Source organism: Emydura macquarii, unplaced genomic scaffold, assembly GCF_026122565.2.
Source record: "Emydura macquarii macquarii isolate MOO-44397 ecotype Brisbane River unplaced genomic scaffold, CSIRO-AGI_Emac_v2 contig_2897, whole genome shotgun sequence".
NCBI classification, from domain to species: domain Eukaryota; kingdom Metazoa; phylum Chordata; order Testudines; family Chelidae; genus Emydura; species Emydura macquarii.
The window spans coordinates 37,729,544-37,742,481 of record NW_027133034.1 but is presented as its reverse complement, the minus strand read 5'-3'; the positions used below and the strand labels follow the sequence as shown (position 1 = coordinate 37,742,481).

At 38.0% G+C, this 12,938-nt stretch overlaps 1 protein-coding gene across 6 annotated transcripts in view; it reads right to left on the bottom strand.

Moving 5' to 3' along the window:
* ARB2A (ARB2 cotranscriptional regulator A) overlaps positions 1 to 12,938 on the bottom strand; it is a 351,893-nt gene that overhangs the window by 276,144 nt on the left and 62,811 nt on the right. For all 6 annotated transcript variants that reach the window (XR_010923834.1, XM_067568691.1, XM_067568688.1 and 3 more), the window contains exon 5: positions 6,710 to 6,775. Coding sequence is in view for 5 of the 6 variants with exons in the window: in XM_067568691.1 (XP_067424792.1) it covers positions 6,710 to 6,775 (66 nt within the window). In the remaining variant the exon portion in view is untranslated. The remainder of the gene's footprint in view (positions 1 to 6,709; positions 6,776 to 12,938) is intronic.

The following is a 12,938-nucleotide window of genomic DNA, read 5'->3' as shown; positions in this document are numbered from 1 at the left end:
CCCGCTCCACAAAGGAACTACTTCCAAATCCTTAATCTAATCACCACCCTTTCTTATCTTAATCACCCTTCCTCTGTTTGTAAACAAAATATTGACTCCCTGTCTCAGGGGCACAAGCTGGGAGTAACCCCTCTCCTCTGCAGAACTCACATTCTACACTCAGGTTGCGCTGCAGTTAAGAGCTCCGCCTGAGGCTAGGACATGCGCCCCAATCAGACCTCCTTTACAAAATGGGGGGGGGGGGCAGGACCCCCTCACCAGTGCCTTCTGTTTTCTGTTCAGGGTTAGCAAATTGTTGTTCCAAACACAAGGTAAGTTTGCCGAAGGTAACAGAAACGTTGCCAATTCTAGCATCAAGTTCTCTATCAAGGTTAAATGAGCTGGTAAGAATGGAGCCTAGACAGCAGAAGTGATTCATGTTATCCTGAGCTTCATTATTGACATAGATTTTAGGTGGAATGTTGGTACCTTGTGACAAGACAACAGTTTTCTTGATACTGATCACCATGCTAAACTTGGTACATGCTTCAGAAAACTTTTTCACTATGGCTTGCAGTTCCTCAGGTGAATTAGAGACGAATGCAGTGTCATCTGCGTAAAGCAGATTCTGAATAGTAAGCTGGGTGATGTGACTTCTGCTCTTGAATCGTCTGATGTTAAACAAACCGCTGTTCATCCTCAATTCAATTAGTATGCCAGACTGATCATTTCCAAAGACATATTTGAGGAGAAGATGCCAAAGCCAGTGGGCACTAAGACAAAGTCTTGCTTCATACCAGTATCAATACTAAACTCAGATGATGTTTCATTTTAAGAACATAAAAACATAAAAATGGCCACTGTGGGTCAGACCAATGGTCCATCTAGCCCAGTATCCTGTCTTCCAATAGTAGCCAAAGTCAGGTGCTTCAGAGGAAATGAATAGAACAGGTAATCATCAAGTGATCCATCCTGTCAGCCATTCCCAGCCTCTGGCAAATAGCAATCCCTGCCTATCCTGGCTAATAGCCATTGATGGACCTATCCTTTATGACCTTATCTAGTTCTTCAGAGTCTTGGCCTTCACAGTATACTCTGACAAGGAGTTCCACAGGTTGACAGGTATGAGGTGTGTGAACAAATACTTCCTTTTGTTCATTTTAAACCTGCTGCCTATTAATTTCACATGGTGACCCCTAGTTTGTGTGTTATAGGAGTAACTAACACTTCCTTTTTCATTTTCTCCATATCAGTTATGATTCTATAAACCTCTATCATGTCCCTCCTAGTCTTCTCTTTTCCAAGATTAAAAGTCCCAGTCTTATTAACCTTGCCTCATATGGAAGCTTTTCCATAACCCTAATCATCACCTCAAACTTGGACAGTACCTCAGATTTGTCAACTAAAAAAATGGCTCAGGATTGGGAATCTCCCTCACATCCTCAGCTGTGAAGACTGATAAAAAAAATTCATTTAGCTTCTCCACAATAGCCTTATCTTCCTTGAGTGCTCCTTTAGCACCTCGATCATCCAGTGCCCCTATGTGTTGTTTAGCAGGCTTCCTGCTTCTGATGTACTTAAAACATTTTTTGCTGTCACTTTTTAAGTCTTTGACTAGTTGTTCTTCAAATTCTTTTTGGTCTTCCTAATTATATTTTTTTCACTTGCCAGAGTTTATGCTCCTTTCTATTTTCCTCAATAGGATTTAACTTCCCCTTTTAAAAGGATGCCTTTTTGCCTCTAACTGCTTCCTTTACTTTGTTGTTTAGCCACAATGGCACTTCTTTAGTTCTCTTACTACGTTTTTTAATTTGGGATATACATTTAAATTGAGCCTCTATTATAGTGTCTTTTTCCATGGAGCTTGTAGGGATTTCACTTTTGGCACTGTACTTTTTAATTTCTGTTTAACTAAACTTCCTCATTTTTGTGTAGTTCCCCTTTCTGAAATTAAATGCTATCATCATGGGCTGCTTTGGTGTTTCCCGCCATACAGAGACGTTAAATTTTATTAGATTATGGTCACTATTACCAAGTGGTTCAGCTATACTCACCTCTTGGACCAGATCCTGTGCTCTATTTAGGAGTAAATCAAGAATGGCCTCTCCTCTTGTCGACTCCAGGACTAGCTGGTCCAAGAAGCAGTCATTTAAGGTGTCAAGAATCTTTATGTCTGCATCCCATCCTAAGGTGACGTGCACCCAGTCATACAGGGATCATTGATAACTGAAATATGGGGATAATTTTCATACTGGATGATTGCCTTCATTTCCTCGTGGAACACGGTGAATAGGGAGAGCACTTTTTGTGGACAGCGAATTTTTAAACAGGATTTTATAGATGCCATTCCTGCTAACTGTGTTGAAGGCCTTTTGTAGGGTCAACAAATTCTACATAGAGAGGTACCTGTTGTTCGTGGCTTTTTTTCTGCAACAAGTGCAATGTGAAGGACATGTCAGTGGTGGAGCGGCCAGTTCTGAACCCACACTGGCTCTCAGGGTAGATTTTCTCATCAAGGACTTGGAGTCTTTTCAACAGGACCCTTGCAAGCACCTTGCCAACCATGCTGAGCAATGCTATCCCTTTGATAGTTGTTGCAGTCTCCTCTGTCTCCTTTATTTTTATATAGAGCAATTATCTTTGCATCTTTCAGAGCCTGAGGTATATGGTTTTCTTCAGCAGATGTCACTTGCAACCTTTCTCCCCCTATCCTTCATGAGCTCTGGAGGTATCTGGTCATTGCCTGCTGCTTTTCAAGGTGCAATCTCTTTGATAGCCTTCTCTATACGTTCAAGAGTTGGTATTTGGTCCAGCTCCTGCATAGTTGGAAGCTAGAGAACGGCAGCTAAGGCAGTATCACAGATAACGGCATCCTCTGAATAGAGTTCTTTGTAATGCTCAGTCCATCAATCAAGTTGTTTTTGCCTGTCAGTCAATTTGGTACCATCTTTCACTTTCAGGGTTTTTTTGCAAATGCCAAATGCCTCTTTAAAGGTGCACTTTTCAAAGCAGATCTAAATCTTTTTGCATAGGTCTTGGGCACATTTTCTGGTAGCTTTACGAACTGCAGCCTTAGCCTCTTTATACTAGAGAGTTCTGAGTTTGTTTAGTTGTTGAAGTAGACTTAGGCAAGCTTTCTTTTTTCTTTTCTATAAGTGGGAGCAGCAGATGTTCAGAAATTACAAAACAGTCAGGATGTTTATTCTTTGTTATTCCAAAGACGACATCGGCAGTAGTCAGTGTCTTATTCTTAAAATTTTCCCACAAGGTATTAGAATCAGGGAAATCAGGTTGATCGTTTTCAAAAGCAAGTTCAAGCACACGTTGAAACTTTGCACAAGTATCGGAATCCTTCATGTTAGTAATGTTGAGGCAAGGTTTACTTTTTGACTTTGCATAACAGATCTTTTGAGCGTGGTCCTAAAAAAGCATAATCACATTTATCATATATACAATACATCAGGAATGTTTCTACGACATATCAGGATAAAGTGAAGCTGATGCCAGTATCTTGAGCGAGGGTGCCTCCATCTGACCTTGCTGCAGCTGTTGCCAGCAAACTAGATGTTCGAGACTATCAGTTCACAAAAGGCACAAAGTTCAAGGACACGCTGGTCACCTTCAGCACATAATCAGTGGTAATACCAATTACAAAAGAGAAACAACAAAAACAATAGACAGCAAAAGTCATGCCACTTGAAGCTTACACATGCATATTGTATGAGCTGCACAAGACATATAATACTTAATGGTGATTGGAAGAGAACTAATGAATATGTTGGATGTGGTAAATTGTAAGGGGCAGTTGGAGTACTGTAAGAAAAATCCAACATAACCTGCCTACCCTCCAGGAGAAAGTAACTGGCCACTTCCCTTTTTTGTATGTCTGTCATTTCTTACTTTTATAGTAATTGTAATCACAAGGCATGCTTTTGGTTCAAATAAAGTTTTGAATTAATAAACCTGAGTGTCTTGGACCTGATTGTGTGGCATTCTCACACAACACCGGCATCAAAGAGAAGGCTGCTTTTATAAAGAGGGATCCAGAATGGTCATGGGGGGAGCTCTGCCCAACCTAGCTCTCTCTCCCCTTCCTGCCCCAGCACTGGAGGAGTTCCTACTCCATGTGTTACCCCCAGAGGAGGAATTGGCGGATGGTGCCACATGCTAAGTCTGGGGTTGGTTGAGGGGAGTGTGGCCAGCTCTCTACCCTCCTCTCCCCTGCCTGGGTGTTGGGAACATCACTAGAGCCAGATTCCCCAGGAGTAGGTGGGTATACGTGGATCACTAGTGCTGGTTTCACAGGGTGGTTGTGAGAAGCCTAGCCCACCTCTCTCTATGCTTGGAAGTAGTGGGGGAATCTATTCATGGTGGTGCCCGTAGGTCAATGTGGGCAAATGCACTATTTTTTCCAAGTGCTGAATCTGGGATTTGCAGGATGCAGGGAGTCCAGTCCAACTCTCTCTTTCCCTTTGGGTGCTCCCAGTATAGCATTTTCTATTCTTGCTGCTGTGTCAGTGGCAAGGCCCAGCCTTGGAACTTTCAATGATTTTGGCAGGCTCCAAACATTTCCTGAAGCATGTAGGTGAGAGAAGGTTGTGACACTGATAGACCAGCTCAGGCCAGAGCCATAGGCCAGTTCACTTGTGTGTGAATATCAAAGGAGTTAAAGGTATTAGTATATATTCAGGCCAATTCACCAGTGTGTTAACAGAGATCAAAGATGCTGTTAATTGTATTGTTTCCTTCTATCTATATCCTTCTGTACTATCACATTACATTTATATTATGCATGCCCGGTAACTAAATAACCCTAGATCAAAGTGTGTGCTAATGTAAGTATGTAGTCAGGTGTTATAACTTCATGAAAACTAATAGAATGTTACTTGTATTGTTTTCACTTATCTATTCCTATTATAATGTAACGGCAGGCATATATATTATGTATATTCCTGTAACTAAATGACTAATCGAATGCAAATGAAGAGGAGTGCTAAACTCACTGTGTAGGTACAGACACTTGTCAGATTGTTGTCTGTGAAAAGAAGCTATAAATACTGATTCAAAGAGAGATCCTTTATCTCTGGACCATTTGGATTCTAACAGGGCAGAATAACTGAACAAGATCATGCAGAGCCCCAGAGTTATTCTGGGTAGCCCAGAAAAAGACTTTTGGGAAACTGACAGCTTATTACAACACTGCCACTATTTGAAGCTGGAAACTGTGATTTATGTTGTTATATTTTACCTGCTTTAACCTCTCACTAACTCTCTTTTTTCTTACTTAATAAACCTATAGCTAGTTTACTATAGAACTGGCTACCAGTGTTGTCTTTGGTGCAAGATCTGGAGTATCGTTTGATCTCGGGTAAGTGACTGGTCTCTTGGGTGGGACAGAGAAACCTGATGTGATGTGATTTTTGGTTTATGTGACTATTATCACAAAATCCAGTTTGTCTGGGTGGCAAGATAGGCTGGAAAGCCTAAGCGGACTGTCTGTGACTTCATGGTTAGACTAATATAGTGACCCAGGAATTCACATTTGTTACTGGCTTGGTGAAATCTAATTATAGAATATACCACCAATTTGAGGTGTCTGCCCTGTTTTCTGACAGTCTGACCTAAGATTGGTACTACAGTTGTGAGCCACTCCAGACAGTGACACAAAGGTAATGATAATTTTTAACACTTTGTGTAGCAGCCAAATGTGAAGAGGGTCTCATATGACAAAAAGAGCCACTTTTGTAGCTCAAAGGAATTCCCCCTACCGAATATCAAAGGCCTGGTTCAAACAACAGAGATGTGAATACTTCTCAAAACAAATATCACAAGGATCCTTTATAATGGAAGGTACTAGGCAACCTACATATACAGGGTTACTACTCTCTTCCCCTGTAACATAAAAATACACTGTAATTGTGGTACGGGCTGTGTGTATAGCTATAAATATTTTAATCTGCATGATTTGAGGATGACTGTATTACTCCCAAATGGTGATTAAACACTTATACTACACAACACTATCATGTACTGCATACATACTGCACATTACTGAAAAAGTTATTATATGAGTGTCTTTAAAAAAAGAGTTTTAAAACATTTTACTGGGACTAATTTTTTCCATTCATCTGCCTGTAAAGCCATGGACTCATAGGTTTTAAGGCCAGAAGGGACCATCATGATCATCTAGTCTAACCTCCCGCAAATTGCAGGCCACCAAACCCCACCCACCCACCCACTCCTGTAATCGGCCCATAATCTCCGTCTGAGTTACCTGAAGTCTTCAAATCAAGATTTAAGGATGTAAGTTACAGAGAATTCACCATTATTCCCTGCCTTTAATTACCTGAGACCAACTGTACAGATGTCAGGGGAAACAAACACTTTTCAAAATGACTTAAGTTTTTGTATATCAAAACTATCACAATTTTAAAGTTCTGGAATCTCAGATTCTACAGAACTAGAAATGTGTGGTAGGTCCCAATGAAATATACTCTCAGATTACATATATTACAAAAATAGAGAGATATTTTTCTACATTTTTGTGTATGCATGAACATGCTGCATGTATATACAGTGATCCCACCTTGTCTGGACCCACAGCACAGTTAGTCTTATCTGTATCTGACAGATAGGTTACAAACTTCTCAGGGCAGAGATTGTCTCTTTATTTGTGCATTTTCTAGCGCCAAGGAAACAACAACATCTTTGAAAAAAAAATTCAACTTACTGGGAGAGTTACTTTTTTCAAGTGGCATTCCTTTTCCAGTAGTTCATAGACATAATTAGTAATGATCTGCAAAAAAGAAAACAGAAGTTAAAGCACTAATGGAAATTGCTCATCCATTCATAAAAGTCTCAACAAAAGTGGGGTAGTCAAACTGCTTCTCTTTGAAACACAGTGTATATCTGCTAGGTCTGTGTTCTTCCCTAAACAACTAATTACTAAATATACATCGTCATGAAAAAGAGTCCTCCCTTCCTCTCAGAATGTGCTGCTTTTCAGTACAAAGAAATCCTAACTGTACCTGTGACTCTACCACCTGCTACTGTGTGAATAATTATAGCTCAAAAGTAAGGATTATGACCAAATAATATATACTTAGGGATACAAGAAAGGCTCTCTTTTGCAAAGAAATACTTTAAAAACATTTTTCCACAAGCAGGGCTCCTGAAATCCTCTCCCTTGCAGGTTCACTTCATGGGCTACATGGAGAGCACATCCTTTAGTCGTCCTGAGCACAAGTCACCTTGCCATTTCTATTCACTGAGCAGAGGAGGGACAGGTCAAAGGTGTTCTAAATGGAAAAAGAGAACTAAAGCATCCACCAGCATTGGGGGTATAGGTCTGCATTCTCTAAGTAGAAATAAAGATGCATTTTTAGGCCTGAAACAAAGGAATTATTTCAAAGATACACCAAAAAATCCACCTAATCACAATAGAAATTGAGAGTCTCTTCCTTGCTGCCCCAAATTTAACAAATGATGTTCCAACTTCAAAAGCTTGCCTAATATCTAGGGAAAACTTTTTTCACCTTCATATAATAAGGAAATGAAGAACTTTGTGTCCTTTACCAGTTTTGAGTTAAATCTAGAGACAAACTAAAATGCTTTTGTCCATATGGGACTGTAAAAATTGTTCTGTAATAAGTGCCTGGATTTCACTGGCTAAAGAAGCAGAGAAAATGGCAAATTTTAAAAGGGGGGGAGAAGAGCTCATTAAGAGGCTCAAATGAGGCCTGCCTCCCCTTTTAGACTCAGAGAACTACACTTAAATTCCACAGTTAAAGTACAGGACAATAGCCAAGTCCCAAAACATAGACCTAAGAATATCTGGGTGCAAACGCACCTGGTGGTCCTTAAGCCAACCCATCAAGGCCACAATTACAGCCATCTGAATCCAAAGCATATTGAAACATAATGTAACAAGTGATGGCATCTTAACACACAATGAATTGAGCAGGTAGGAGCCAGGGCACAATAAATTTCAATTTTAATTTTCCAAATGTGCAATTACCAAATAAAGTTTCAGCGAAGTCTGAACATTTTCACTCCATACACATGAGCAGATACAGCACACAAACATTTAGAATGAATCTGAATGAATTCAACGTATTGATGAAAGCTAATTAAAAACAACAAAAATGCCATAAAAAGCCTTTACTAGGATTACATGAATTCTTTGCTATCCTGCTCAAATATATTTATTGATAGAACAACACTCAAAAAACTTTACGGTTTTAATGAAAATCAGTCTCACTAAACATTACCATCTACGGGGAAACTGCATTTGGAGAGGGAACTTAGCTGTAAGCAATGAGTTGATTTAAGACATGTTTATCCCCAAAGCAGTATGTTAGGAACATGCACACAGTGTAATTTTACCTCCAGGGCCAAACTGTTTATGGTTCATAGAAATCAACTTCGGTATTATGCCAACAGTAAAACAGTTAAGTTCCTGCATTTTCAGATGCTGATGGCGTACAGACGTTAAAATGAATATAATGATGATATGACCTCAAACATAGGGATTTTATTTTTCTCACTAAATCCTGGCATGCATCAACCTTCAATGGCTATAAGAACTAAATAATGTATCAGAAATGCTCAAAGAACATTTTCAAAAACTGCTGTGAAAGAAAATAAAATATATAGTAGATAATACATAAAAATCTTTCTTCTTTGGCTATTAGTTTTTGTCTATTCCTGTTTGTCTGTCTTATCTATTTGGACCATCAGCTCTTCAAGGAAGGAACTATCTTTTATTATGTGTTTCCACAGAGTTCAATACAATGGGCCTCTGATTGTGATTAGGGCCTTTAGGTACTTTTGTAATATAATAATACAAATCCTAAAAAGACAGGAATGTTAATGTAAACCAACTGTATAGATTACAACAAAAACGTTTAAAGGAATCTGTGTGTTTAACCAGAAAAAACAGCTATAAAACATATGATGGGCCAGATTATCTGATGGAAGAACAAAGGGGAGGACAGTACTCTTGATCCTTGGTCTGCTCAGCACTGGGCAGGTCTCCCAGCATGAATAAGACCAGACTAATGTCTACTCTAAACCATGGCAGCTTCCAATAGGCCCTAGGGACCATTCTGGCAGCTAGAGATCACTGAGATCCAGTGACATGTGATCATGCCACAACAGAGGCTAGGAAGGATAGGGGGTATGTTAGAAGATGCTCAGCAATCTAATAATTCCCTTATTTAGGAGGAATATTACAACAAGCAGATTTGCTGGCTTTGCAGAAGCTTTTTGTCAGGGCACCAGCAGGCACTTGCCCTAAGTGGAAAATATGGCCAAATGTACAATGCTTCTAATTTAACATTATACAGTAGCTTGAACTTGAATGTCTGCATTTTCTGACTTCTTGTGAGTTTAGATAGTCTATAATTGTGCAACATAAAATTGAAGAGATTTTTAAAATATTGAATTATTGTATTCTTTTCTTCCTTTAACGTAAAAGGAGTAAAAATAATGCCTGTGATTAATATTGTTATAATTTAAATGGTCTCAATTAGACTTTAAAGGTCACAAGTCCTTGTCCCAGACAACACCGGAAAGACAAGACACCTGGAATGTGGTTTAACTATGCCATAACTTTGTTAAGTAACACATCTGGGAACTATCTGGCAATAACTCGTCCAATGCAGGTCACCCATCCTTTGTAATCATTCCACCTGGTCAAGGGCTGTCATCAGCCCCCAACTCCATTAATCTAGTCCCAGGACCGCTGCACAGACCCTGATGCCCCCTCCCCTCATTTGAGGGTTAAGTGTGGGGGGGGGGGAGGGAACATTGTTTCCCAATTGCATAAGACATGAGGAACCTTAGCCCCATTCCTCACCATCTTGAGGAAATGTCTTTTTCTAATCTGCTTCCATTTCTGATTATTCAAGGAACTCAACCCCTGCTCTTAAACAATTACTTGCACTGGGCAGCTGCCAAGTCGAAACGAATTGTTAAAAACCTATGTTAAAAGATGTTAAGAATGCAAAGTAGTGTAGCACTCAAAAGACAGGAATTCCAGAATTAAGGTTGCCCCATTCATGAAACCTTAATTCAGCCACCTTGTGTAAATATATTAATGACATGATCATATGCTATTTATTGTCCATTATCTCTACTCATTAGGATGGACAGTGAAAGAGACAGACATTCTCTTGTGTTTCAGGTGCCAGACTGGGACTCAAAAGATCTGAATTCTATTCCTGACTTTGCCAGATTTCCTATGTAATGCTGGGCAAACTATAATATTTCATAGGCACAAGAGGGCCAGATTAAGGCAGCATGGAGAAACGTAACTGTAACTTTGGCATACACATTGCTGAGATCTTGATTTTGCATCCTTAATGTTCTTTTAAGATAGCTTTTGTATATTTCATAAAGGGTTACTTTTAAAGAGTGTTTTCAATTCCTTAAAAACATCTTAAAAGTTTCGATTAACATGTTTTATAAAACCTTTTCAATCCATCATCCTGGAACCAAGTGAACAAAAGATTAATATCTGTACATGGCTAAACCAAAAGAGAAATTAGGGATTAAGGGCCAATTCAGGGAGGTATATAAGCATGTGAGTAGTCCCACTGAACTCAATGGACTACTCACATACTTAGAAATGTCCATGAGTTTTGGAGCCTCAGTGTAAATTATGAGAGCAGAAAAACACCAAACCAGATTCCGCAATACAGTGGTAGCTACACTAAGGTTTGAAAAGCATTAAATAATAAAACATAGTTTGAAAAATAAATGGCAGCCAAAAGTATGCCCACAAAGTAAAGAGAGGGCTCTGATAATGGTTCATTTTAAAATAAAAATCCCTAAAATTTTAATTTTTACATAATAAAGTAAATTAATTCTCACATATCCAAAGAAAAATATAACTGATTTGTTGGTGAATTTATAATATAGATGAGCAGGATACATCACTCCTCAATGATTTTTTGAGAGCCTTTAATGCTACTCCAGAGAAGCTGTAACAGTATATACTATGTCAAAAACCATGTCGGGATGCAATGAAATGCACTGAGCCTTGGTATCACAGCCCATTCCCTGCTTTGCTTTACATCCAGAATTCTGTTTTCTCTCAGATGTATTGCCATTTTCAAAACCAACCTCAGCAAGTCTACCCACCAGAATATAACATGTATCAGCAAGTCAGAAAATCCAGTGGATAGGAAACAAGAAAAAAATAGGCAAAGTTTAAATAAATAAATTAAAAGGCCCCCCCAGCCTTATGAACATGCCAATGTTTTAAAAGAAAATCCACTGCTAAAAATATAACAAAGGCACTCCATGGGCCTGGATTAGGGAATTAGGAACAGAGCCTTTCACATCCATACCATTTCTTCAAACAGCGGGCACAGGGCAGTAGTTACTGGAAATCATTACCATTTGATGACTATTCAGGGGTCTATGTGAAATAAGTGGTCTTTGTCATGTTCCTTGTGGAAAAGTATTTACATTACAAAAATAATCCATCATCACTACATGTCAAGGATGAGGTTTACTGGCTATGTTATACGCATTCAGTGGATAGTAGACATCTTTTTCCAGGGATGTGTAAGGTCATATTTGGAACTGACATGGACTTTGTCAGAACATTACATTCATTTTATTTTTAAATCAAGTATTCAAAATACATATTGCAGGATAGAAAACTCAGTCCATCAGTCATTACTTTCCTTTAAATAATTTTATTCATGACCAGACTCTAGAGAGATGGGCAAATAACAGATACCTAAGATTAGGAAGAATACCTAGCAAAACATACATATCATACTGTATTTTCCATATTTTTATTCTTACTTTACCTCTCTATATATCCACATATAACTCATATCAGAACCTAAGCTAACAACATTTTCTTTCTGCAATTATTGCTTTTCTATTATCCTTATGGCTAGGCTTGACAGAATTTGATTTTTGTTTTTGTATATTTGACAGATAAAAATCAATATTTAAGCATTTTTTTCAATTTCTATTAAAATTTTCACAGTTTTCAAAATTACGGGGGGGGGGGGGTCAGAGAACAATGGGGGGATCAGACAGTAATTATTTAATGACAGTAGATGTTGAAATTCAAAAAGTTAAAGCTTTATAACAGTGAAAACAAATTTTCAGCATCATATGTCAAAATACACAACGTAAATATCTTAAAATCAAACTGTAGTAAGTTCTCAAGCAGTATTTTTCTTTGCCTATCTGTACATTTACATTATTATGTATGGAAATGTACTTTTGTCAGTTTGTGTGTTACAGTGAAATCAACATTTATCGATAAAAAAATAATCTTTCCAAGCCTATTTATGGCTAATAAACTATAACGCAAATTAAATCTCCTAAATGAACAAACATGCAATGATAAAAAGGGAAGGAAAATACAATTAAAAATAAATACTCTTAAGAAAGGACTGTTCAAAATACAGAAGTTTGAATATTTCTATCTTTAAAATAATTAATTCAAACATGATTTACTATGCTTTGAGTTGAATTAAATGAAAATTTAACATTTTTTAAAGAAAACATTAAAGCTATTAAAATTGTATGATAATTTCCTTAATACACATTCCCACACGGTGACATCACATAATAAAAAATGCATGTACCTACCCAACAATATTGGCTTGGCTGATAATTCCACATATATATGAAATCATTATCATTTACATAAAAGTGGACTTTTCTGATAATAGTATATTCTCCTAACTGACTCTGTGCACGCACAAAAAGAGAATTTTTCATCCTCTTCAGCCTTCTCAAATGTTTCCAACTGTCAATTCTTTCTTGACCTAATAATTTACCCGTCTATAGTAATCTAAATCTTAAGAAAATGGATCATTAATGCATCTAGGAAGGACACTATTTTCAGAAATTCAAATTCAATCTAAGGTTTACTTTCACAACTATAGAGAATTCAAGGCAGAATATGCAGGTTAGGTGTTTTA